The sequence below is a fragment of the Lampetra fluviatilis genome, chromosome 7 (genome assembly GCF_964198595.1).
Source record: "Lampetra fluviatilis chromosome 7, kcLamFluv1.1, whole genome shotgun sequence".
NCBI classification, from domain to species: domain Eukaryota; kingdom Metazoa; phylum Chordata; class Hyperoartia; order Petromyzontiformes; family Petromyzontidae; genus Lampetra; species Lampetra fluviatilis.
In genome coordinates this window covers 17,076,137-17,101,823 of record NC_136281.1, presented here as the reverse complement: position 1 = coordinate 17,101,823, position 25,687 = coordinate 17,076,137, and the positions used below count along the sequence as shown (strand labels likewise).

The window sequence follows — 25,687 nt, the reverse complement described above, 5'->3', positions numbered from 1 at the left end:
TCCAGCTACCGCATTCCCTTTTGGCGACAGAGAGGATCTGAAATTCATGCCACTTTGAGGTTTGATCTCGAGTCCATTTCACGCTTTGTGCAATGCTGCCCTGCGTGCCGAGTTTCGAGCGAGCGCAAGGGGCAGTGGGGGCCGGCCTCGGCTCCGGCGGATTTCTCCGAGTTTGCGCCCCGTGATCAACGCTCTGCAGGAGGGAGGCTCTGCCCAGCAAGGACACGAAACGCGGGGGAGGCGGCAAGCGATAAGCAAGGGAAAGTAAAATGAACGGGTGTTCCAAAACAACCACACCATGCACACACAAACACATTCACACGCGCACGTGTGTGTGCACGTGCGTGTGTGCACTGGACACGCTACGGTGCACGCACGCACGCACACACGCCAGTCCAGTGCATCAGTCGGGCGGAGACGGTCACGCCGGGTGAGCAGATTGAGGGATGGGAGGTGGCACGGCCGCACGCTCGGCACTCACTGTTGGCTCGCATCTCCGTCATCGTTTAGCCAAGCCGCGTGGCCGCTGAGGGGCACAGAGAGGCCGACGTGGGGGGAGGGCACGAGGGGCAGTAGCGGCGGGGGGCACGCGTGTGTAGAAGTGGCAAGGTAAGAGTGGCAAGAAGGAAAAGGGGGGACGGGGGGAGCACGGAAAGGGAAGGGGGCAGCCAAGACAGGTTAAAGGTCGGGAGGGGAGGGAGACACCGCTTCCAGGGATGGGGCATTCCCGTGAGGCACGAGTCTGTGTTGTCTCTTCCAGGGTGCCGTTACGTGAGGGGGAAATTATCCCAGGCGACAAAATGCAGTGTGACAATTCGCTAAGGTTTTGTGCTGGCAACTAAGTTACCGACAAGATCAAAAGTAAGGTAACACGTGAGGTTAACTATTCATTTACTTTTCATGGCTGCAGTGGTATTCGTCTGCAATTCAGACATTATCCCTAAAGCAAGTCGATTAATATCGCCGCATTAATATTCTGTCTATCATGGTCATACGCATGCTGACGAGGCCATTGGGGGTGCATGCATGTCATCCGCAGGATATTCATCCAGCGCTTATGGCTGGAAACTGCTTCATGCTTTAACTGCGCTGGGGGAAAACTTTTGGCGAGCATCGTTTGTGGGGGGTAGCAGTCGCCCTGGCCGGTCGCGTGGAGCTCCCCACGTGTCCACTGGAGGTCGCTGTTGCTCAGAGCCCCGACTGGGGTTACCGCTGCGTCTGGGAGGCTAATGTCATTGCCAAGCGGGTGATGAACTACAAATACCTAACACTCTACATACAGTGCAGAAGACGCGTGGATTACCGTTCTAAGCGGGTTAAAGGTGGCTTCAGTTGTTCTACTGTTGCAAAGGGGTGGACAACAAAATCTGAATTTTGAGCATTTGTTTTATCAAACCGAATACTGTGACGTAGAAGATTTTATGGGGCACGTGTGATCATTAAAATTACAATAAGTGGCAAACTTGCATATTTTTTCTTTAATAATGTTTCGTCCGATAGCAGCAGGCATAGTTGAACGGCAATTGGAATAACTGCAGGAGACTGTGTCCAGTGGCCCCTCATCGCAACGAAGAAGGTAGGTGAGAGCCTCAGAGGAAGGCATGATAACAATTCGCGATGGCAGCACTGCGAGCCATTAAATGGATTGCTAACTTCGACATCCAACTAGAACCGCTTCCCCAGCCAGACGGAGAAGAACAAGAAGAAGAGGAAGGTTATCGGGGAGGCGTGCGGGACGGAGGAGGGACCGTGGGGTCATGGGGACTCCTGGGGGTTTCTGTACGAGTCTTGTGCACGCAGGGTTGCCGCGCGCGCCACGAGGAGGAGGAGGGAGGGCACGGGACAAAGACCTGGGTCTGCCCGGTGTCCAGAGCCAGCCTTAGGGGCCGTGAATGTGGCCAATTGTGCACGAGCACTGCCGTAACCACGTGATGTGAATTCCATTGATAACGAAAAACGAGCATTGGGATTTGCCAGAGCAGGCTGCGTCGGCGATCGCCCGTGGTCACCGAGTGCTGAGAAGGGCGCGCACCGAGCGCACCGTTTCACACCGAGCAGTGATACCTGCTCCTGTTGCTGGCTATGCAGCGATTGAATGCCAGTGGTCCATAAACACGTGACTTTAAACAATACAATAGCCCAATTGGAAATACATTACCCAGAATTTTTTATTGAACATGTAAAAAATCAACCTCACAAACTGATTCAAAACGATATCAATTTGAATCTTAAACAAGGCCAATCATGAAAATAATACTTGGTAAATAATCAACTGTGCATCTTGCAATAAGAAAATAGTTCCACTGACAAGGGCACAGTGTCTCTTGGGAGTCACAGTTGTCCCTACGCGCTCGATTTGCAAGCGGTGGTGTGCAGGGCGAGCCACACTGGGCCCAGCGGCCGGCTCCTTCGGGAGCCTCCACTCAGCCACAATTAGCTGGGTCCTGCCCGCGTGGCTCCGCGAGGCGAGTGGCGTGAGAGTGCGTGCGTTACCGTTGCTTCAGCTCCTCCTCGACGGACCTCAGCAGGCTCCTGTGACGGACGCGGTCGGTCCGAGCAGGAGGGACAGCGAGAGGCACAGGGTGGGCAGGGATTAGGAGCAGGTAGCAGGGGGGTGGGGGGGCAAAGCCTTGGGCGTCTAGCACATGCACGCACGCGTGTATGCACGCGTGTACGCACGCGCGCACGCATGTACGCACGCACGCGTATACACGCTTCACGGCACTACTCACAGGTCGCCTCCTGTGTTGTGGGCCCACAGCGGCCCGCACTCGTAGCTCCCTTGCTGCACGTCCTGCCGCGACAAAACACAACACAACGCGGGGAGACGTGGGGTCAGAACGATGGCGGATTGCCCAAGCGGTAGTGATGGTGCCCCCCCCCGCAATGATTCCCCCCGCGAGTGGGCACACGGCCCTGGGACAACCGAACAAACAAAGTCTGGGATCGAGCGAACACATGGGTGGGATGCAGGCAAGCTGGTGGAGAAGGCTACAAAAACATATTGGACAATTTATCAATCTGCAGATAAAGAGAGTTTATCCATATGTATGTTGTTTGTACGTTGAACTTCTTTCACACTGTACGTAGCCAACCACGCTCATCGGAGGTGTGGGGGAAGGACAACAAACTAAACACAAAAAGCAGTTCTCAAGAAATTAGTTTTCAATTTAAATGTAAAAGTGCATAGCTCCAGTGGCTTTCTAATATCGTATGGAAGAGCGTTCCAGACGGCCGAAAAACGCACATCTGAAACGTGCAATGCAGTGACTGCCTTTGTCTTTGTTCGATGGCTAGACAAAAGCCGCTGCGAGGATGACCCGAGTTAGCATGTTGGTAGTTACTATTTCCCGTGTGTTCCAAACCTCCATTGGCTGTCCTAAGCCAGTGGGGGAAGTTTCACATTCGCGTGGCAGGGACCATTCTGTCCTTCATGCAACTACTCCATGTTTCCTTCTTGCAACCATACATGGGGGAATGAAAACATTCAATCGTAAAAGTCAAATCGTGTAATTTAAAGCATCCGCTTCTTTGCGAGTTGTTCACATGGGGACAAGGGTTTTTATAAATATCTTGTGACATGCCCCCCAGTCACGTGACCTGAATGTAACCTCCAAAGTGGCCTTTTTGACGTTAATGTGTTCACACGGGGAAGAAATTGGCTGTCCAAACTCATGTTTCGTCTCTGCTCATCCTACTTTAAACTTACAACACCACAATTTCTGCACAACATATTGCACAATTAAAATGCGTTACTAATGTGAGAAATACTTTCAGGAAGCTCACGATTGTGTAGAAATTCACCATCCTTTTCCGTTCCCCCCTAACTCTCCCCCTCAGACCCACCTCCACCTGCTTGAGTGATTTTTCAAAAACAGTGACGATGAGGTTTAGGTTCTCACTCCATGGAGTCTACCTGGTGGGTGATTTCTATGGCGTCAGATGGATGTCAGTTCATAATAGGTCTCTGTGACAAGGAACGGTGCTTGTTCAGATCTAAGTCATCGTGAATGGTGATTGGTTGAAGAAACTCGGTGATGGCCCGGAGCTCTTTTGCGGTGTCGGGGCAACGAGCCGTCTGAGATTCTGTGTGTTGACTCTGGGTTTCAGCCCAATCGCTAAGATCACATTTAATTTTACTTTTCATTGACACGAAATGTGTGCCCCCAGTGTGCCAAAGAGGTCGACTTAAGGGACTCCTCAAGGAGTTCTGTGACATCCCAAATTCACGCGGGTGCACTGCTTGCCGCGAAACTTCAGAATGGAGATGTCTTCACCTCGCAACAGTGATGCTGCCAGCACAATTAGAAGAAACCGTCATTGTAATACAAAGGAAATCGGCTGTGCAGCTAATGGTGAATTCCGCGCTGAGCCTTGCACCACCCTGGCTGCCACTCGGGGCCCCGTCTGGGATGAGACACGACACGGGGCCGCCCCCCCCACCCCCCCCGGTAGACCGCTAGCGAGCACCGCCTCGACTCTGCTGCTTCCCCACAAACTCACGCTCCCCCCTGCCCCCCACCGACGCCGCCCGCCCAGCCCCACCGTTGGCCGCCCCGATTTTACGCCCGCGTGCCCAGATCCAACGCGACAGCTGGATAATCGCACGCGAGCGTGGACAAATCTGTGAGCAAATGCGTTGTGGCAAAGCTGCGCCGAGGGCGGCGCGATAGTGCCGGCGCACAAAACAAGCGGCGCCCAAAATAAACCGGCGGGAATAAAATAAAAAATATATATACCGAGCGCATTTTGTAAAAAAAAGGGGTAATACGCAGCGCCGTCCCGGCTAAGTGCATTTGCGACGGTTTTAAAAAACAAGGCCACTCGGCCCCCCTGGCACAAAGCAGTCCACTCTCGCCGCATCCCATCGTCCGCGCACACAGACGCACGCACGGCATCGCGCTGCCGCCGCAGTGGCAACAAAACAAAAATAATGAAGACGAACGTCTTGATAATAAAAACATTCACATGCTACTGGACGATGCAAACAAAATGTAAATCTAAAAAGTAAATATGAAGCTTGTTGACAAATAAACAAATATGGGATTGGAAAAATGGTTAATGTCTATGAATTAAAATAATATTTTGGTTTATGAAACTTAAATTAAAACGGCTGAAGCAGAGGGAGGTCAAAATGTCTCCTGTTCAACAAGAAAGGGGGTGGCGCTCGCCTCTGTCGATGGCCCTCTGCCACGGGTGGAAATTACACATTCCTATGGTGGGGTCCAGACTCTCCACAGAGCAACCGTTGTTGACTACCCACAAGGAGCAGTATTTATTTTATCAACCTAAATAAAGAAAGAATCGATCCTTAATAATCAGTGTAGGGACACTCTTAATAAAGGAGCACACATCTGCTGACCCCACGCCCTGCTGGACTTCTGTATCTCATCAGATTCCTCCAATCTAAATAAAGATTCTGATTCTATTACAGTCTTATGACGTAAAAGCCCTTCTGTGACAACGTGGCCTTTGTCTTCATATTTCTTTCAGATGTGTTTTTATTCATGCCCAGTTTATGAGTATAAAGCATTAATATTGACATATACATTTACGAAGAAACTACCTGCTTACTGAATGTAAGTACACAGAGTTCTTGAGATACACCTTGTAATTGCTAGTTCAAATTCAATTGTTTTTTTATTAACAACGTAGGGCGCTGTTTAAATAGCTTGAAGTGTTGTGACCACCCCCTGCCCCCGGTAAGAATCTAGGTCCACCCAGTGCCGGATTATCCGAGTAGCAAAAATATCTACATATGCTACGGGCCCCGCACTTTCAAGGGCCCCGCGCTAAATGCTTTCAAGCTATCAATTCCGATTCAGTGATTCTGCATTTGCTCTATTACTATAGCACTATACTGCCTTCAGATTTTATGAACGACTGGGTGTTTAAGGTTTAAGGTTTGTCGTATTATCTGGCTGTATAGCAAATGAAAAATACACTTACTTTACTATGCAAGTAAAAAATTTGTGTTTTAATATATATCTTTATTTATTTAGGGCCCCTTTATAACATTTGCTACAGGACCCGCACTAGCTTAATCCGGCACTGGATCCGCCTCTGTTGCCATGGTAATTGTGAATATTCTCCACAGATAGCCCGATTACGGTGGAATGCCCGTAACGTAGGTGGTTGATTTGTTTGTATTGTGAGGGGCCACGGAGTCCAAATCCTTCCTATCGAGGGAGAGCTGGTCGCGAGGTGTCACCGTCAGCGTCCCCTCGCCACTCCCGCCTGCCGGGCCACCGCTGCCGTTCTCCAACGCACACACCACCATCACACGACGTCTAGCGGCTCCGACTCTCTTCGCTCGTATTGGGCCCCAAGTCGGTCGCGGTGGGGATGTTCGGACTCCACTAAGCGGAGAGTGAGGACGAACCGAGAGCTCGTGGGCTTGTATGTACATGTCTGCATGTTGAACTTCTTTCGCACCAGCGTACGGAGCTAACCACGCCAATTGGAGTTGCGGGGGAAGGGAAGCAAACGTACCGTGTCATGATTGGGCTCCGTCTCCTTGCGCAGTGGGAGGTTGAACTTCACCCGGTCGACTGCGCGCGAGAGACGGGGAGGGAATGTTGTCAACAGAGTGAAGTTAAGGTGGTTCGGTGAATCAGCCGAGACTTAGTCAATGGTTGATACATTTGTTTGTGAGAATACTTTTTCAACTTACCAGTGAGCTGGAGCAATAATGTTTGGCTTGTTAAACGTTTGAACCTGTGACAATTTAATTGTATTGGCTGCGTTGAGTGGTGGAGGGTTATAAGACACAAATTAGGCCAGATCATTACATGCATCATCCAAAAGAGCTGTTATGAATCAACCTACTTTCAGTTCAGTTGACCTACTGGAATCACTTCACTGCACTGGTATGTAGGAGTCTTAAACAAAATTATTCCTATTCTTGTATGATCAACCAAGTCGTTGGGTTACAGGCGCATCTTACAAGTGTCTAGTGTACTTTGTTTAACCTGGTGAGACCTCAACGGGGCCAGGATGAGTCTCATTTGAAATCGTGACCTGGGTCACCAAAGTCACAAAAGGAAGGAAAATAGCAATAAGGACAAAAGCGACTGCATCAGCAATGGCCTGCTTGCCCGTTTTGTGCTGTGCGGGGCTCACAATTTATCTCTGACAGTGTCCTCTCGGTCCTCTGCCGGTTCATCGAGCGGATCCTGTATGGCACTGGGAACTGCAACTGTCAGACAAAGCAAACACACACCCAACGCATTCACTCACACGCAAATACACACCCAACGCATTCACTCACACGCAAACACACACCCAACGCATTCACTCACAAGCAAACACACATGCACATACACTCTCCGATATGCACACACAAACACATTCAAGCTCACACAAAGACAAAGATCTTCCGTATAGCCTTTAACAAACTGTTGAAGCAAGTGCTTTTAGAGACCACCGACGAAGGCCGGCAAGGCACATGAGATGGTGGGTGACCAGCCCCACACTCAGCCACCTTTGTCTCCCTACAGCTGATGTTTACACACCACACCAGAAACTCATAGAAGGCTGAGTCAACCGATGGAAGCCACAGGACTGTTTCAGATATTCATCACTGATTTTGGTCTATTAGCGGGAATCTAAATTGGATCACCAGGTTCAAAGCGAAGCTGGCTTGGCACTGCGCTACCACTCAAAGACATGCACACACACACGAGCGCACAAATGCGCGCAAAAACACGCACGCGCACAAACATATCTACATGCACACGGATGCACACGTGCAGGAAAAAGGCAAGAGCACGTGCTTTAATTCACGTGCCAACTTTTTGATTCTGGCACCGTACTCGCGATGACAACGTCACATAGCATTTGTACACGGCGACGCCCTCGAAGTGGCATGAGCTCAAAAACTGCAATGGAGGGCGGCACTCAAAATTTAAGCCGTCCACATTTGTTATGAACTGGTATGCGTGCAAGTTGAAAAATTATTTCACCTGCGTTTCATTTATAACTATTCTTCTGCGCCGAGTGTCAATATTATGTTTTTTTCTCGCTATTTATTAGGTTCAAGATACGCTGGTGGTGGTGGTATTAGCACAGTGTGCATTGTTTTTCATAGCGGGCCAGTATCACCGGCAAAACTGATTTCCTTTTTACATTTTTTTCAGTAATGGATAATTTTGTCCTATTTCGAAATGTCATGAGAAATTGTGGCCCTCGGCATTCTGTTACGAGACCAAGGAACAGTATGTCCATGCAGGATTCTCACGCAGCGGCGCATTCCTTGCTGTCAGAGAACGGTCCGTGGAGAGTGATATCACAGAACTACTTCTGAGATCGCTGCCCTCGCCCTTGTGCCCTGCTCGAGAGGTGCGGCTCGTGGGGCATTCCAACTCGAATTATTACTTTTTAATTCGTAGAGCTGGCAGTGTGACCGACCTAAAAATGTAGTAAAACAAATTGTTAGCTCAAATATTTGTTTTTCATTAAAAAATACTGTAAAAAAATTATTAAACCAAGTGGCTGCTTTAAGTAAGTTTCTTTCTTTATTGCCTTTTAAATCGATTTGGATATAACTGATTTTAAATATTACAAACTGTGGGGTGCCTGGTTCAGAGAGAGATCGTCCGATGCATATTTCTATTTTGAGCCCACGACGTACGTCATTTTTGAAAAGGAAATAAAAGAAGTGCCTAATCTGACGTATTTTTACAGCCGTTTCCAAGATATCACTTGACACAATTTCCGTGACCGCCATGCCCTCTGGTGACAAAATCGTAGCCTTATCCATTGGTGACAAGGCTGCTGCGCTTTGTTCAGGAGAAAGTAGCTGCGTGGTCCTCAGCATTACACACGGCTCAAAGGGATTAGCCAGCGACGCAATAAGCCAACGGTGTTCAGACCCTCCGGAGTCCGGTGTAATTCTTTGAAAGTGGCTCGTGAATTGATAGTGCCTCCTTCTGCAGCAAACGAGCAACCTGGCGCCTCTCGATTTTGCGGTGGAAGAGAGGTGCGGGTGGTTTGTCTCCGTAACGTGGCACCAACGTACTCCCTGCACACGTAGAGTTTCTCCTGCACGTTAATCACGCCGCAGCCTTCGGCGTGGTTGGTGGGGGTGGGCCCACCGGTTGAGACCACCGACTTAAATGTCTTTTATTACTCATGAGGTGACACCTATCCACTGGTTATATCTTTGAAACTTTGGGGCTCACAGTTGTCGGGACACACATTCAATGAATCGTTGAGAAGATGACCGGTGCCACACGTGTTGATTCACAGCGAGGCTGCGGTGACCACCGCTGGCGTTGGGATTCTCGTGGCACCGACTGCGCCATGAACGAACCAAGAGTTTGTGGGCGTTGCCTGAAAATGGGCTCGGGGATAAAATATCATTCTCGCTCGCTCTTATTGCTGGCGAGGGCCCATGGAAAACACGGCCACGTGCCCAGTCCCGCCTGCAGAGCGGAGCCCTTCGCACGCCATCTTAGGTGAATTCCTCTCCGGCAAGGAAACATGTACAAAGTACACAGTCCTCATAAGTCTCTCCCATATAGACTGTCAAATACGGGTTGTTGTTTTTTAAAATACTTTTTGCAAAATGTACGTAAGGGTTAAAAACCTGGCTTTTTCGTTGATATTTGAAATGCCAAGTCCATGCGCTTGCGCGTCTGTGCCAGCTAGACGAGGCCATCGCTGGGAGTCACTGTGTGCTTACGCACGCAGTCGCACACATGTGCATGTCTGTGCGTGTATAAATGCGTGCGCGCGTGCGCGTTTGAGTGTGCGTGCGTGCTGACCTCATCGTCATCGAGGTCGGGGTCGGGGGCCGCAGTGGGCGGCTCGGGGTCGCTCACGCGCTCCAGCAACTCCAACGCCTGTGCCCGGCTCAGCGGCTGCTGGACGTACGAGTGCTGCCGCGCGCGTTACCCGCACCGCGCACACCACAAGGAGCTCGGTTCATTTACGCGTTTTCACTCTGTGAACGTGTGGATTTTTCCCCCCCAGTTTTATCCTCGCTTGTGCTCACGGCGTCATGTCGCGAGACGAAAACTTTATTAGGAAATCTCACAGAGGCAGATATCACAGATATACCTTCAACTGAGTTTGGGTCCACGCAGTAGGGGGCGGCACTTTCTTCCCCGCCCCGTTACGCAGAGTGATATTCAAAGCGTGAGAAGTCAAACTGATATTTTTTATTGTCAGGGCTAAAATTTGGCGAAAATAACCAGATGCAATCAGATGGGACTTTAGTGCCGTCACTGGAGACCAAGCAGAAACCGTCTGCTCACTACACTCGGGAAGCGAGTTGCATCACAGGCGGCTCGTCACCCTGACCTCTGTGCGACCCGGCCACCACACAAGCATTCACTGTCAATACTGTATACATACATGCAGATCCACCTGTATGTATTTATGATGGAAGTTCTTTCGCACCGTACGTAGCCAACCGTGATAATTGGAGGTGTGGCACAGCACACCGTGCCCTGTATATCAACATTCACCCTGAATACGAGGCATGTAGCCATGCATACAATCGTGACTTAAATTGATTCTTGCACTCAAAATACACGCATCGAATCCCGCTCTGGGAACGAATTATTTATGCAAACCAAAAGCATAATGCATTTACATATTACATGTGCAAATGAGGCAGTAACTACTGAACATAAAAAAACAATCTTCTTGAACGACATGCAGCATTAACTATTAGTTACCACGGTACCCTGCGATCTGCCTGCCCATGCGGCCCTCTGTAGCATGGACCCAGCACGCAAAAACCACACCGGCGTTTGCCATAACGGCACGGGCGTTCGCTGCGGTGCCTCGGCGCGCCGATCTTACCGTCAGCATCTTCTCCGCCGTGGGCCTCTTCTTGGGGTTCTTGGTTAGCGCCATCTTGATGAAGTTGTGGAAGACGGGCGACCTGAGGGAGGTAGAACAGATCGAGCACAAACGACAAGGCGAGGTTAATCAAGAAGAAGTGGTTAACCACCAAGATCCCGCGTTCCCACAACTGCCACAAAGTGAGCTGGCTTGCTTTGTGAACTGGGAATGTTGGCTTGGCCCAGATTTTCCACAGCAACCCGCCAAGGGAGCTGTAAGCAGACTGCGTGGCTCGTATACGGAACCAACCGGCTCGCATTCCGAAAGGGAGCTACAAGCTTTCAGTGGATTGCCCTCGGAAACATTCACGATGTCACTGGGTCAGCGCAGAAGGCAGAGGCACGGTCAACGGCGTCTCTCACTTAGGTCAACTTTCAAGGGCTGTGGTGTTGTAAAAAAAAAAAACACTGGGAGAAAATTACAAATACAAATGTCTGCTTAGGATAGCGTAATCTAACCCAAGCATAAGTTAAATCTCGCATCTCTTTGGCCGTGGAGGGAAGGGAGAGATGATGAGCTGTGCCAGGCTGTGAGTGGGACGCTCGTGGGACGTTCGTGGGACAGCGTGGGCAGGCTCAGGTCTGATTTTCAACGGAGGTGGAAACGCGGCACGAGTCACGGTGAAACGACATCTCGCTTTGTCCTTTGTGCCGAGAGGCACGAGGTTCTGCCTCTCACCAGAATGAGCACCGGCATCTCAGACGCCTTTCGAGCTCAGTTTGAAATTGTGAACAACAAATTTACGTAGGGTTTTCATATTGCATGTTGTACCTATACAATCATATAAGTTCATATTAATTCAAGAATGTAATGAATATATAAATATTATACATTATTAATGTACAGTTTAATTGTTTAGAAAGCTTCGTGTGCCACTTTATATATGCTCACATTACATTGGCATTACACTGACTATTCTTTGGGTCTTTCGGTAAAGTCACGTAGATAGGTTCAAATGATTTTCTTTGAACCTATCTACGTGACTTTACCGAAAGACCCAAAGAATATGAATTCCTGCAATCACGAAAGCTTTAAGTCAAAATTACACTGTTTCTTGAGCTCAACGTCTTGACTCGCAACGTCTTGACTCACCACACTGTAAACTCTTTCTCAAGCTAGGCTACAAAGATAAACGAATGTCCCTGTGAAAGGTGTTTATTGGTCAATCAAAGTGCCCAGTTGTCCAGTAAAGGGTGTTTATGGTTGTTAACGTCTTTACTGTTTGGCCGTCGGTGAAGAGGTTTAGCGGTCGACGACGGGAAGATTGGAGCTTCTGAGACGCTGCACCAGAGGCAACGGTCGGACTCTTTGACCCATCTCCCCAAAAATCCCAGCCATGCTCGAGCCCAAGCGAAACGAGGCCCTCAGCGCTGTCATTTGGCAGCCTGGACGATCCAAGTTCTAATTTTAGCAGCCGCCCTCCAGAAACCGTAAAGAATAGGCAGCGGCGCTGCACTTACGACAAAGACTCACCACAAAAGCAGCATCGCTACTTCCCAGTTATATATATATGTCACTTAATACTAAACGTTTAACAATGCCTTAATGTATTTATTATTATTATTTATTATTGTGATATGAATTGTTTTCACAAATGGTGTGTTCGCCATTGCGATGTTTACACGATTAAGTAGTTTGCCATTTTGGTGAACTTATTAAAACCTGGGTCTCCCTTGATAAAACAGACTTCAGGACTCTGAGCCAGTTTTACATATATTACATACAGTATACATTCATCACTATCGTGATCATTCATTCTCTATCCACTGCTAGTTTCAAGACATCGGCCGCTGGTGTCACCACGTGAGAGCCCGTGCTGTCGCGAATGTTTAGTTGCGGAGTGATGACGATGTGTGCCGCCTCTACAGGAGCTTGCGGTGTCATCGCATGATCGTCGTGATGAGAAACTTTTTTTTGTTGCATAATAGAAATGCTGCATGCAGAGTAAAGTGACAATTGTTCTCCCAGATACACTGGGACCAGTGGTAAAGCAGTCAACAAACTCCGGCCCACACCCGCCTCATGACAAACTTTTCAAACCAATCTGAATACGAACATATAATATTAATGAAAGTTAAAAAAATCCCGACGGAACAGCAATCCCAGCACGTACCACTTCTGCTTGTCCCTGAGTTTGGGCGGCTGGAAGCCACTCTTAGACATCAAGAAGAGGGCCCTGGAAAAATGTACACATGCACACAAGGACAAACATCTAATTTCCAGTCTCATAGATTTGTAGGGTAAAATGTTATCAGCAAGCACCTATTAAGGTGGCACAGCACACGGTGGGGCGGGGTGGATATATCCAACACCAAACTTAAATCGAAAAACGTGTTATTCGACGTACCGTTAACTAAAACTATTTCACAACACCTTTTGCAGAAACGATTTTGTCAAATAAGAGCGGTCATGCGCCTTCCCTTTAAGGCTGGCACTGCACTCGTGTGAGCGGCGGCGGTGGTGGGGGCACCTCATGGGGTGCAGGTCGAACATGGGCGGCTGCAGCTCAGCCAGCTCGATGGCGGTGATGCCCACGGCCCACACGTCGCACTGGTGGTTGTAGCCGCCCTTCCTCTCCACCGCCGCAACCTCCGGAGCCATCCTGGCGCGCACCGCGCCACACAGATGCCACATCGAGTCAGACCACGGAACATCGTGCCAACACTGCGGCACCGCTGTCACACCGCGTCGCATCACGCCACCGCAACAACGCGTCACGCAAACGTCGTGCCACAACAACGCTGCGCCCACACAGACTTGTCGTATCACAACACCATACCATGGCAAAACATCATAGCAGTAATGTACCATGCCTAACATCAAAATACCACAGCACAACAACTATACTCCAACAACACCAAACCACTGCAAGCCACCACAACCGTAACACTGCACACCATACCAATCTAAAACACCATAACGACAATGCACCATGCCTAACTACCACATTACAGTATAATCATCAGCCATGACCAATTCACTGCTCGATGAGGGCCTCCCAAAGCCATCATCATATTACAATACCATCCCACCTTAATCACACCGCAACACCACACCACTCCAAACCACCACATCACAACGGTACCACAAACACACCACATCAAACCATACCATCGCAACAACACCACACCATGCCAAACCTCATCACCAGGTGAAATAATCAATAAGACTGGGAACAAAAACACACGTGTACATATTTACATGGATATTAAATTGCTGCTGCTTCAGCAATTGTCGGGGATGAGAAACCCAGAGGATTGTCTTTCTCATTTATTCTCTTGTATGTTTCATTGGCCTAAAAATAGCGGAGACAATTTACACAAAACATTAATAATTGATTCTTGCACGTGTGTGGTGCGCGCAATAATTGATTTTCACCAATGACTCGTTACCTGCCTAAATATTAAGACCTCAACATTTATCGAACTGCCTTCATCAGCGCCATAGGGACGCACGAAGCAGCCACGTTGTCTGTCCACGCGACACGAGAGAGGAGCGCGCGGCGCGTCGCGCCCGTCGGGGCGAGCCGCCCACCTGCGTCGCATCGACGCGCCCTCCGTCCCCAAGCACCACGGCCCCGCAGAGCCAGATCGAATACCATCGACGTCCGCTGACAAAACGCACGCGTTATGCGTTACTTATTCATAAGCGCTTATCCATCGTGCCATTTGGCGGTGTCAACCACCGACCGGCCTATCGGCCCGCCGGCGCTTGCTGTGTCGTTCACAGGCCCCCGAGCAACCCCAGCACTGCAGCCGCATTCACATGTCTTTTGTCGCAGCCATTGACGATGGCGTAAACCGTTTTGCTTTTTTATCTTTTGGGAAAATTAACTAATCTGCCTGTTGACTAGTAATGATGTTTATAAATTACGATATACAAGACAGTCTGAACACAACTGCATCTCACGATGCTGTGACACATCGCTAATGTCAACAGACGTTGACCTCCATGAAGAGACTGCCCCCCACCATAGTCATGTGGAATTTCCATGACTGACTCAGGGGCTGCCAAACAGCAATGTGCCACTCAACGCGCATTTGAGCACAAATATATTTTGACTTGAATCTTTCTGTAATCAGAAAATCTTCGAGGTGTCTCAGGATTCCTTTCCTGCAGGGTCCTTCTTGGGATGTTAAACCAATTCTTTATTGAGTTTTTGTAATGAGAGGAAACCGCAGCGCAGAAGCCACGGCACTGTGGTAACGGTGGGAGCGGCGGCATGATGATTAACGACGTCCGCTTTCTCTGCCGCAGGCCAGGACAGACGCACGTACGGCGCGAGCACCCGGGCCCCGTCGCAGCCCCCCGCTTAGCATTTGCAACAGACGGGGCCGATATGGGGCCCATCAGTTGAGTAGCGCGCGTACGCCCGCAGGATCCATCGCCGGGGGCGACGGTCGTCCGGAAAGCTCCGACGCTGCCCCCTGAGTCCCCCGCAGCGTCCGAGTCCCCCACAACATCCGAACGCGGTCACAGCGACCCTGACCTTCAACCGTTGCTTTTTGGGCTGAGCCGCCAGGCGGACAGAGGCAGGCTAAAGGAAAGAGAACTCTCATTGTGTGTGACAAGAACTGAAAGGTGCACAAAGAGGCATGGAGAGACGCAAACTTGGACTTACGCCGAGGGGACAAAGGAACAAACACAGGAACGCACGGCTCAAAGAAACGAAAATCGGACACATCACACTGACAAAGGACGAACAGTACACTAGCGTGGGCAGAACGCATCGCGAAGAGAGATGAAGGCCGATGGGCGAGGGCGGTGATGGAAAGGTGGCAAACGAAAACGTGTCCCAGAGGATGTCCGCTGTGGAGACGGAGCGATGGGATCAGTTCGTGCGCAGGGGTGCGATGGAAGGTAGCCGCACTGGACCGTAGTTGATGGTGGTGGCAGGGGGAGTCCAGCAGTGGATAGACAATGGCTGATGATAATTAACATGGGACAAGCTGCGTCTGACTGCGACTCTCTTTTCGAATGAGCATAGGTGGTGGACGCTGATCTCTATTGGTAGCCCACAGGAAAAATTACAAATTCATATTGAAGGCACCAGAAAATCCATTGATGCTCACTACTGACTTTGCAAAATGGTAATTTTAAACTCACCCTGAAGAAAGGCTGCATTATCCTTTGAAAACAAGTGATACTCTTGCAAACTAGAAATCCCAGGAAACCCTGCAAACCACTCCCTGTAACATCTGCGGAACCGCCTGAAGGCAAACGGAATACTTCTCGTGATCTCTCAGCGTAATTGGTTGTGAATTCGATTCCCAGTCAGGAGGAAGACTCGGCCCATCAACGCCTCCGGACTTGATAAAATTAGCACCACTTTGTGCAAAATTAACAGTTGTTGTCCGACGAATCAAGACTGGTTCCCACCGCAGGAATGAGTAATTTCCACCACTCGCCACTTTTTTGTGGTGGCCGATTTTCAAGGAGCCCGAACAATCGACTGCAAAGTGGCCGATTGCGAATCGAGTTGTCGATCCGTCGACGTAATCGATGGACGGTTTCGAGCTACTCGCGACATGCGTGTAGGAATGCAACATTTACCAGTAAGGGGTGCCGATGAAGGACTTCCTTTTGGCGATCGTAGCCGTTATCTGAGCGGAGACCCCAAAGTCGGCTGGAGATCCGCAAGCACGGCACACACAGGCGAGGGCATTAAAGCAGCAAGGAGCAAGCCCCGGCGACAAGAAACGCAACCAGAAAACGAGCGCCCACATAAACAAGATCAACCTCCAGTGCTGGATGAGAATAACTTTACCATCAAAACCTCGGCTCAATAAGAAGCCTTAAAACCGAGAGTTCCTACGATAATTTATCTGAACGATGAGTCGTTGGAAAGCAGACGATATGTATTTAATACTGGGGTCAAAATTGCAAGAATAACAATGACTTTCTACACAACAATTACGCTTATTGGAATTATCACTGCTTATTCACTCACCCATTTATAATAGTCTAATGCAGGGTGTTCCCCATATCAAAATCACACAATAGATAGGCATATATATCACTCATCAGAACATCACGCTTTTGTGGAATTGTACTGGAAGACGACGTCAATCGAGATGGCGCTCCGTCATGCTCTATGAAGCTATAAGCACACCAACAAGGCTATGTTTCACCAGGTGAAATCAGTTCTGGGCCTATGTCTCCCCGATGCATTAGTTTCAGCGGGCATGCTCCGAGCTGGCTTTCGACTTCCCCGAGTCTCATCGGCAACGCGGCGTGTTAATTAACGTTTTGGGTTTCTTCACAACGTTGTTGTCTTTTAGCCAAGAGCGGTGCTCGCTCACGGCACGCCCAGCCGCCGTGTTCGCTGAACAGGTTCTGTTCACGAAGGCGTGAGCGGTAAAGCGTTGTTGGCGTTGTTGATTTTTTTTAATCCCCCGTTGCAGTCAGTGCCTCCATGCTGCTGCCCACGCAGCCTCAGACATTGCATTTGGCGCCAGGGTGTGTGCCCGTACCCAGCTTCACGTCTCCGTCGTCCGTGAGGAGAATGTTCGCCCCCTGCAGGGAAATGCGGGAGTGGGTGGGGGGTGGAGAGGGAGGCGTTGCGTCACATCTCGTCGTTGTCTGGGCGTCACATTGCCACACCCCCGGCCTGTAGGGTTATAAAGTGCCCTGCAGAAGGCAGTGCGGCAAGTAGGCGTCTGACATATTCGTGCAGATCTTTGAGAGTGGGCTTCCTACGATCACTCACTTTAGTTGCTGAAGGACGTTCAGAGGTCACGGGGTATAATTGTCACTGTGCAGAAAGTAGGTTAAGCATATTGTTGAGCGTTATCTCCTTATAAGCACAGGTGGGATTCCTCCGGGTTTCTCATCCCAGACAAAAATACAAATAAGTCTGTAACAATGCATCAATACACGGATTCCTACACTGACAACATAGGTGCGGATGGTGCCGTTACAACCTATTCTCCCTTGCTCTTTGTATGCGCTGCACTGGTGGGGTGGAGGTGCACTGGTGCTGCACGCGCTGCGCTGCAAACACGGTGACCTGAATTAAATTTTCGGCCACGGCTAACATCGGTGGCAACTTGTGTCTGAACCGGTCCTGCGCCCACCCCTTCGCAAACCCAGAACGACCGTCATGGTAAAGTAAGGTCAAACAATCCCCGATGACCAACATGGGATTGGCTTCACAAAGAGACGTCATTAATATTGTGTTACATGTATCGTTGACTCGCATAAACCCAGCAGCCTCTATCGATTCATGCATGGCAACGGTGACGTCATGTACTGAGATTCGTTAAAACCTTTATTTGACAAGGGACTAGTGTTAGCATTAGTACACGTGAATTCCATCACCTGTGGGAGTTTCCATGAAGCCACATAGGCGTGCACGTCTTTAGTGGATTACGTAAAATACTCAAAACCCTTTGAAGCCTTAAGGCTGGCAAAATACATCGAAACCTTTCAATCATACGAATTGCGCACGCTGGGTCCAAGCGATGCTGGCGAACGGGTGTACAAATGCGGGCTGGGCAATCTGAAGTTAATTCATGGCCTGGGGAAATCCATCCGTCCGCGCAGCTGACATGCGCTGGCATCACTAGCGGTGCAGATGCAATGTCCCGCGCACAGTGCAGTGTCGGTGCCACACGGGAACGACACAAAGCACTTTGTGCAACGATTTACAATTGCCTCTACACGTCAACACCACGAGAATAACCGATACAACCCACGCAACAGCCGGCTCCACATGAGCATTGGGCAGCGTTTGTCAACATTTGGTGGAATGCTGAGCCAGACCGAAGATTCCATATTCTTATAGCACGGGCCGGTCTCTCCGTCGGAGAGCCACCACTAACTTACAACAAGGTGGTCCTTGTTTTATCCACCCAAAAGGAAGGATGGCGATAAACTGAGTTAATCCTCAACGGGGATTTGAACTCGTAACCTTCCGACCGCACGCGAGTTGAGCGCTGCGACGCAGCGCCGCCCGCAGGGTCACTTACAGCAACAGTCCTCAGGCTGTGGGTCACAACCCCGTGGGATAAACATTTACAAATAATGTTGCTCTCAAACCCATAATCCTAACCTCAATGGTGTCCGTCCCCTTTCTCCCATACGTGGTTATGGCACGTCCATCATCACGTCCACGATCTCGCCTTGAGAGCTCCAAATCCCACTTTGATCGGCAGCAGCAGTATGTTTGAGTACACTGCCCAATTGTCATAACAGAGTTGTAATGAGGCGAGCCAATGATGAATGAATGCCGAAGGCATCCGTTATATTGCCACAACATAATAGCATTAACATCCCCTTTCCGCAACACCATATCGACAGCACCACACCATCCCCATACCATCCCCCCGATCCGTACATCCACATAAGAAGGGCGTCGGTTTGAGAGATTTAGAAGATCTCACCTTGATATCTCTGTGCATCTTCCCCTCGCTGTGCAAGTAGGCCAAGCCCTGCAAGAAAACCGTCACACGAGGGTCGACATTTGTAACGACGGTAACCTTCAGCGACCGGGCCGTGGACGTGCGTCGTGAAACGCTGCGAGGCCGCTTTTGCCGCATTTCATAGTTTGTTTTTGGTGTCCGATACACTCAGATTTACATACACAAAAAGAAGACTGAAGCCTTCGGGGAAAATCAACAACTTATTATTTCAACGGCTTGTTTATCTTTATCGCCAATGACAACAAAACCAAACATGAACCAAAAGAAATGCCGTGGTGTATGAAATGATAAATGGCCACCTGTGTTAATGCGCACGGCCCCTCAAGCAGGTCGAGGCTGTGCCCTTAGGCGGAGTGTGCGGCGACGGCTGTAGCTCACGCTGCCACACGTGGCACGATGCCCACGGCTACAAAACAACGCCACGGGAGCTGCGCTGCGATCCCGGGGGCCCGGGGTGTCGCTCCTGGCCACGGCTAACATCAGTGGCGAGTGATATTTAAATCAATTCCGGGGTTCACCCTTCACCAACCCTCAATGACCGGCATGGCGAAGTCTAGTCAAACAACCCCCCCCCCCCATGGTTGACATGGTGTCGGGTGGCTTTCATCCAGCAGTAGATTGATGAAGTTTGTACAGTTATATTTATATTATTGTTGTAGTAATTTGATGTAAAATTACATCCGATGATGATAAATGTGATTCAATCGGAATATTACACCCACAACAGCACGCCTGTCGTGTGCCCTACAAAGTTGTTTTGGCACATGTTAATAATTTTTTGTATATTATTTTGTGAACTGAAAACCACATTTTCTAATCCGGTTATTTATGTGTAGCCGTTGGTGATTTGGCCAACATCGTCAACCCAGCCAAACCACGGGGGTCAAACCCAATATCTCGGTGGAGGTAGCGGCTCAGCGCTCAGACCCGGTATTAGCTCCCTGATCCATCCGGCCACCTCGGGGAGGAGCACGCACGCACGTGGCACGCACGCACGCAGGCGGTAGCAGCGGCATCACGGCATGTAGACTAACTTGACTGTGAGCGCGTGAGACGTCTGGCCCACGAGCGTGCCCGCGTGCACGCTCGTCTCCCACGTGGGCGTCCGCCATCCGAATTACACGACTCGGCGAGCACGCTACCCCCATCGCCGCTGAGCGCCAGCAAGACCTCCTGCCTATCCACCACCCCCACCACCGCCACCCAGCCTCACCACACTGCCATCCCTCACCCCCCAATGCCGCCCGCCACCGCCCGGCCTCGAACGAATGCAGACAGCGGAGAGACCCTCACCTTCGGAGGTCACGAGCTACATAACCACGGTCAACGTCGTTACATTATATATGTCGCAGGTGCAATACAGAGACTAAGTTGCTGACCTATGCTAATATTGAATTACATTATTGTCGTTCCTTCATGTGTGGGTGTACTTTGGGTATCCCTCATACCACGTATGCATAAATACAAACGTATTTGTAAGTTCTGCTTGTGCGTGCCCATTAAGAGGCATTTATCAGATGCACTCCCCGTCGATGGAATTAAATGCATTGTCATAATTTGGAGCAACGATTTGAATCGAGAATCATGTTTATTTAATTATGAATTCTTATTTTCTCACTTGCACTGTCGAGTTAATATTAGCTGCATGGCTTCTTCCGTCTTGCTCACGCTGAGCTAACACACATACATCGATATAAAATGCACATGACTTGCACAAGTCTTAAATAATAGATGTTTTACATGCACGGCTGGAGGCATGCATCGTTAGTATAAGAGTTGAGTTTACTCGATGACTCGTTACACGCCTCATCACAGAATTGGCCGCACATCCTGGTGCCGAACTCTGCTGAAGGAGCCCTAAATATATAAGGAAAATTGTGTTCTTTACTTCATGCTATGTTTCAGGGCATTTTTCTGCATGACCACCTTGTTTTTCTACGTTCATATTAAAGATTTATTTGTTTAAAAAATTACATTTCTACGTGTCTGCTTTTATTTGAATCTAGCCTAGTCGATGAATTGCACAAAGAATAACATACAACTAGAGAATGGGCTTTTTGTCATGTCACTACTGATCAGAGAAAATGTAAAATGTAAAACGTATTTCTCTCCCGTCAGCACCAATAATCCATTCGGAGTTTAAATTTACAATTCAATGAGTTAGTCGTTGATCACCAATTGCGACTACATCTCAATCCCATCGTCTGCGTTGTGACGAGGAGGCTTCGAGGTTTTGTTCAGTGGATTTCGTGCTCACGATGAACCAGAACGTGGGCCCTGTGATCCGGTAGCATCGCCATCTAAAAACTAAGATATTTTTTATTTTACCAGGTAAGGCCCACTGAGCTATGATCGCTTTTTTCAGAAGCCACCTGATCAACGAATTGGCTTATCACGTGGAAATTTAGAGCAGCCAAATACTCTAAACGCAAGTTTCTAAATGTGGTGGGAAAAACCGGAGGACCCGGATAAAAATCCATGTGACCACAGGGAGAGAGAGATATGCAAAGTTCAAATATACAGGCGTCAGGGTCAGGATCGAACCCACGACCTCCTGTATACCAGGCAAGGAAGTTAACATCTCCTAGTCACCGTGGCGTCCATCGGCCCGACGGACAAAGAGCGGGAGGACAATGGGACAAGAAGTCCTTGTTCATCGCTTGCATCGGGGCTCATGCCAACCTCGCCACGCCACTGGCGCGATCCTCCCCGCATCCATGGCTGACCATCACGCGGCACCCACCTGGAGCGTCTCCCGGGTCACGTACGCGATCTGCCGCTCCGTCAGGGGCCCCGTCACTGCGACAGACGCGGTACAAAACACCGTCAGAGGACGTCCACGACGCGCGACTTAGGGGGCTCATGCCCCATGCCTCGGCACCGGGCCGACTCCAGTGAGGTACTGCAGCCGGTTACATAAAACGGCTTAAAGGAAGCTGCGACCCAAATAAATAATCGCCTATATCGTAGATACTGACCTAGGCTGTGTGTCCCTGGGTGTCTGATACCACTTTGCAACTGCATCAAAAAACAATAAAATGCTTCGTCAGGGTTATACACTCCCTTATTGCACTCCGATGATGTTACTGGGATGTTACTCCATACATGTTGATAGAACAATGGTACAGTGCGATCATTAGAATAATGACTTGACCGCGACTAACATTATTGTTTAATTGACAAAGCTTCAAACGTTTGTGAGACAGCCCAGCTGTGTGTGTTTATCGATTTGTATTTTCGGGTTGCATATTATTTCAAGTCGAATGTACCATTTGTTATTTAAAGCAATGAAAGCTATAGGAAAAAGGCTTCAAGGTGTTTTTGCAACTGATCCCTAGGCTCAGGAACCTCATCCACATCAGCTGTTTAGAAACATAGCAAGAATAATTTAATAATGTACACTTTCATATCTCATGTCTGTAAAATGTACAGGTAACCAGTGACTTACTTATATGTCCCTTGGAGTTGTGAATTACATGTTATTATGGTAAAATATAAAATAAAATACACATAGCTAGTGTTGCTTTGGACTTTTATCGTTTGACAGGTCCATATGGCTGAGTACATGCAAATGCATTCCACAACATTACACAATTAACCGTCAACTAATCGCAAGGCATATAAATGATCCATTTATTGACTTGAATCAATTCGAAACTATTCTACCAAATAATTTTAACTTACAGCATATCATGTGTCTAAATAGAAAGATCATTACTGATGTTTGTACATTATTTTCAAATTGCGTGCATACATTTACATTGAGGATGTACGTATGTATGTGTGTTGAACTTCTTTCGCGCAGTATGTAGTCAACCATTTTAATCGTAGGTGCGGATGACCTTGAATGATGATAATTCCTCAAACGACAGGGCGGTGGAGAGGGCGTGCCGAGTGTTTGCAGGGACTATCCAGCATGCCGTGTTCCTCCCTGCGCCACTGTAATTAGCGTAGCGTGTAGATTTGTTCACCGTCGCAAACGCGACACCGCAGGGGTATGAGCGGCCGGCGAAGACGCAGCTGAGAGCGCACAGTGCCGCATCGCTCTCTCTCCCTCTCTCTCTCTCTCCATCTTCCTTACCGTGATAAATATCCTGGAGGGACCCTCCTCCGCAGTGCTCCATGCAAATCCAAAGTTTGTCGTGCCTGCAGGCACGGACACACGCACACAAAGTGAACACGTGCATGCGAGCTCCTGTCTGCCGGGATAAGTCACACGAACCACCCACACACCGCTTCATCTGGCCACAGGTTATTCCCGAGTCCCCGTCCCGTCTCGTCGCCCACATGCCAGATGCTGCCTTGGGGCGGTTTGGCCCGAGCGTGAAGCATCCCCCACTCACAATGGGGATCCCTCACCACAGCCACTGCACAAGGAGCCACTATTGGTACATTTTTTAAGCGATTTAGGCAACAAGAATTCTCATTTTTGGGTCATTACATGAATGTAAAAACTTAATCCATGAATGTAAAGGATGTCATATTGTATGTAAGCTCAAATAAATCACTGCAAATGCAGGGCTTTTGGTATCTCTACCCAGCAGAGTGACATTCTGAAACCATCTCCCTTACCTTCTTGAAAATATTATAAACATCTGCTAAGCCTCTAAGGTCTTCATTCCACGTCGTTTCCCAAAGATACATTCCCAACATGCACCTCGGCATTCTCGTCTCTGTCCTTTTAAGCATCTTTCATTAGACTTACCGTATGCCCATGCCTCTGCAGCGCGTCACCGCACCGCTCCTACCACTGCTCTAGATAACCTCCCTTTCAGTTCGACTGGCATCTCTCCATCACAATGCCGGAATCTTTCCATTTATGCAATCGCATCCTCCTACCTCACATACCACCCCACGTAAATACTTAACTAGTGACCTGCTTGACGTCCACCCCTCTCCTATCTACAATCTTAATGCCCTCCCTTTCCCCTTTCCTCATGAACAATTCCCTTGTCTCTTGGGAAATTCCAGAATTCCCGTCCCACGCACCCACCTGACAGGAACCGGAGACGGCCAGAAACACGCGAAGCGTAACACGGCCGCCCCCACACAAGAGCGGCCGTGTTGAGTGCGCGCACGCGTGCATAACGCCGCCAACTCGGCGTGAAAGTGCGACTGCGGATGAATTATGCTTCCCGTCGCGCGTATTTAACGCGCATCGCTGGGACGTCGCGCCTCTGCCACGCTGCGTACAAGCTGCCTCGTGGGGTCACGGTGGCTAGAGAACGTGCAGAACGCTTGTACTTTCACAGGTGAGTGTATTACAGGTGAGTGTGAGATTCTATGACCTACATTGGTTCCCAGGCCATTATTATGTTGGCTCTTGCCTGTTTACTGACTTTAATGTGTACAGTAATTATCGTGTACAATTAGAATTGCAATCGAGTATCCTTATTTTAAGTTGTTGCAATTATTTGTCCTCTTACTTTTAGACAATAACAGATTTCTCCAGATTATGAGATGCACTTTTTCCGCCCTGTATTTTAAATCACATGTCTGGGGCTGCGCCTTACCATCCGGTATGTTTGTGTCTCCATCTTATAACATGGAGAATACAGCAGCAAGGGTCGGGCAATACGCGTTCATGCTGTATATAAAAGCGTATTTGTTTCTTTTCACATTTCGAGCAAGTTCGTGAGCGAGTGAAACATTGGCAAGTCATCGTGAAAGTGGGTGATCATGTCCGTAGATGAATAACTGAGCGAGCAAGTGGATGAATGTGTTAATGAGTGTGTGAGTGCGTTGGTGAGCAAGCGCGTGATTGAGCGAGTGAGCGAGCGAGAGCGAGCAAGGAGTTGAGTGCCACACACCGCAGGTAGCTGCCATAGTAGGCGACGATGTTGGCGTGCTTGCACTCCTTCATCATCACAATCTCTTGCTGGATCACCGAGAAGTCATCTCCTGAGACACACGGGGACGTCCGGGCACACATGGTGGGGGCGGGGGGAATAATTGCCTCGGGAACGCCGATACAGCATCGCTCACACCACACGTGCAGAACACCCACGGCCACTGTGGTATCGTTTAACGGCGAGGAGGGAAACGCATGCTCGAAACTCTTGGGAAGAAAAAAACAACCAGTGTCTCACGTTAATTATTCATCAAAGGCTGTGTAGTGTTGCGTGTAGTGCGGGCTCCGATTAAATTGTAAGCCGAGCCGTTAACCTGCGTTGCCGCTTGTGACTCAAAATACCGAGCAAGGCAAACCGCATCCCCAACACTGATGAAGGCCCCGCTGTGACCCTCACTGTGTGTCCTGGGATGCTATGCTCACCGGGCTCCAGTTTGATGATTTTGATGGCCACCAGCTCTCCTGTTTGGACATTTCTGGCCTGCGGTGACACAAACGAACAAGAACCCAGCGTTTAGCCTGCATGCCTTTTGAGGATGGCCCACCAGTTCAGGCCAGT

General features: G+C 49.3%; 1 protein-coding gene across 3 annotated transcripts in view; it reads right to left on the bottom strand.

Annotated features, from left to right (window-relative positions):
* LOC144933662 (mitogen-activated protein kinase kinase kinase kinase 5-like) overlaps positions 1-25,687 on the bottom strand; it is a 60,046-nt gene that overhangs the window by 21,122 nt on the left and 13,237 nt on the right. Inside the window, exons 2-17 of one of the 3 annotated variants that reach the window (XM_078858707.1) lie at positions 25,552-25,609; positions 25,088-25,178; positions 23,359-23,423; positions 22,021-22,076; positions 19,239-19,286; positions 17,328-17,370; positions 16,408-16,480; positions 13,325-13,456; positions 12,968-13,030; positions 10,813-10,894; positions 9,768-9,881; positions 7,123-7,198; positions 6,493-6,551; positions 2,733-2,794; positions 2,494-2,532; positions 482-526 (exon numbers count right to left, since the gene is read on the bottom strand). In XM_078858707.1, the coding sequence (XP_078714833.1) occupies positions 482-526; positions 2,494-2,532; positions 2,733-2,794; positions 6,493-6,551; positions 7,123-7,198; positions 9,768-9,881; positions 10,813-10,894; positions 12,968-13,030; positions 13,325-13,456; positions 16,408-16,480; positions 17,328-17,370; positions 19,239-19,286; positions 22,021-22,076; positions 23,359-23,423; positions 25,088-25,178; positions 25,552-25,609 (1,106 nt within the window). The remainder of the gene's footprint in view (positions 1-481; positions 527-2,493; positions 2,533-2,732; positions 2,795-6,492; positions 6,552-7,122; positions 7,199-9,767; positions 9,882-10,812; positions 10,895-12,967; positions 13,031-13,324; positions 13,457-16,407; positions 16,481-17,327; positions 17,371-19,238; positions 19,287-22,020; positions 22,077-23,358; positions 23,424-25,087; positions 25,179-25,551; positions 25,610-25,687) is intronic. The other 2 variants (XM_078858708.1, XM_078858709.1) reach the window with 2 other exon arrangements.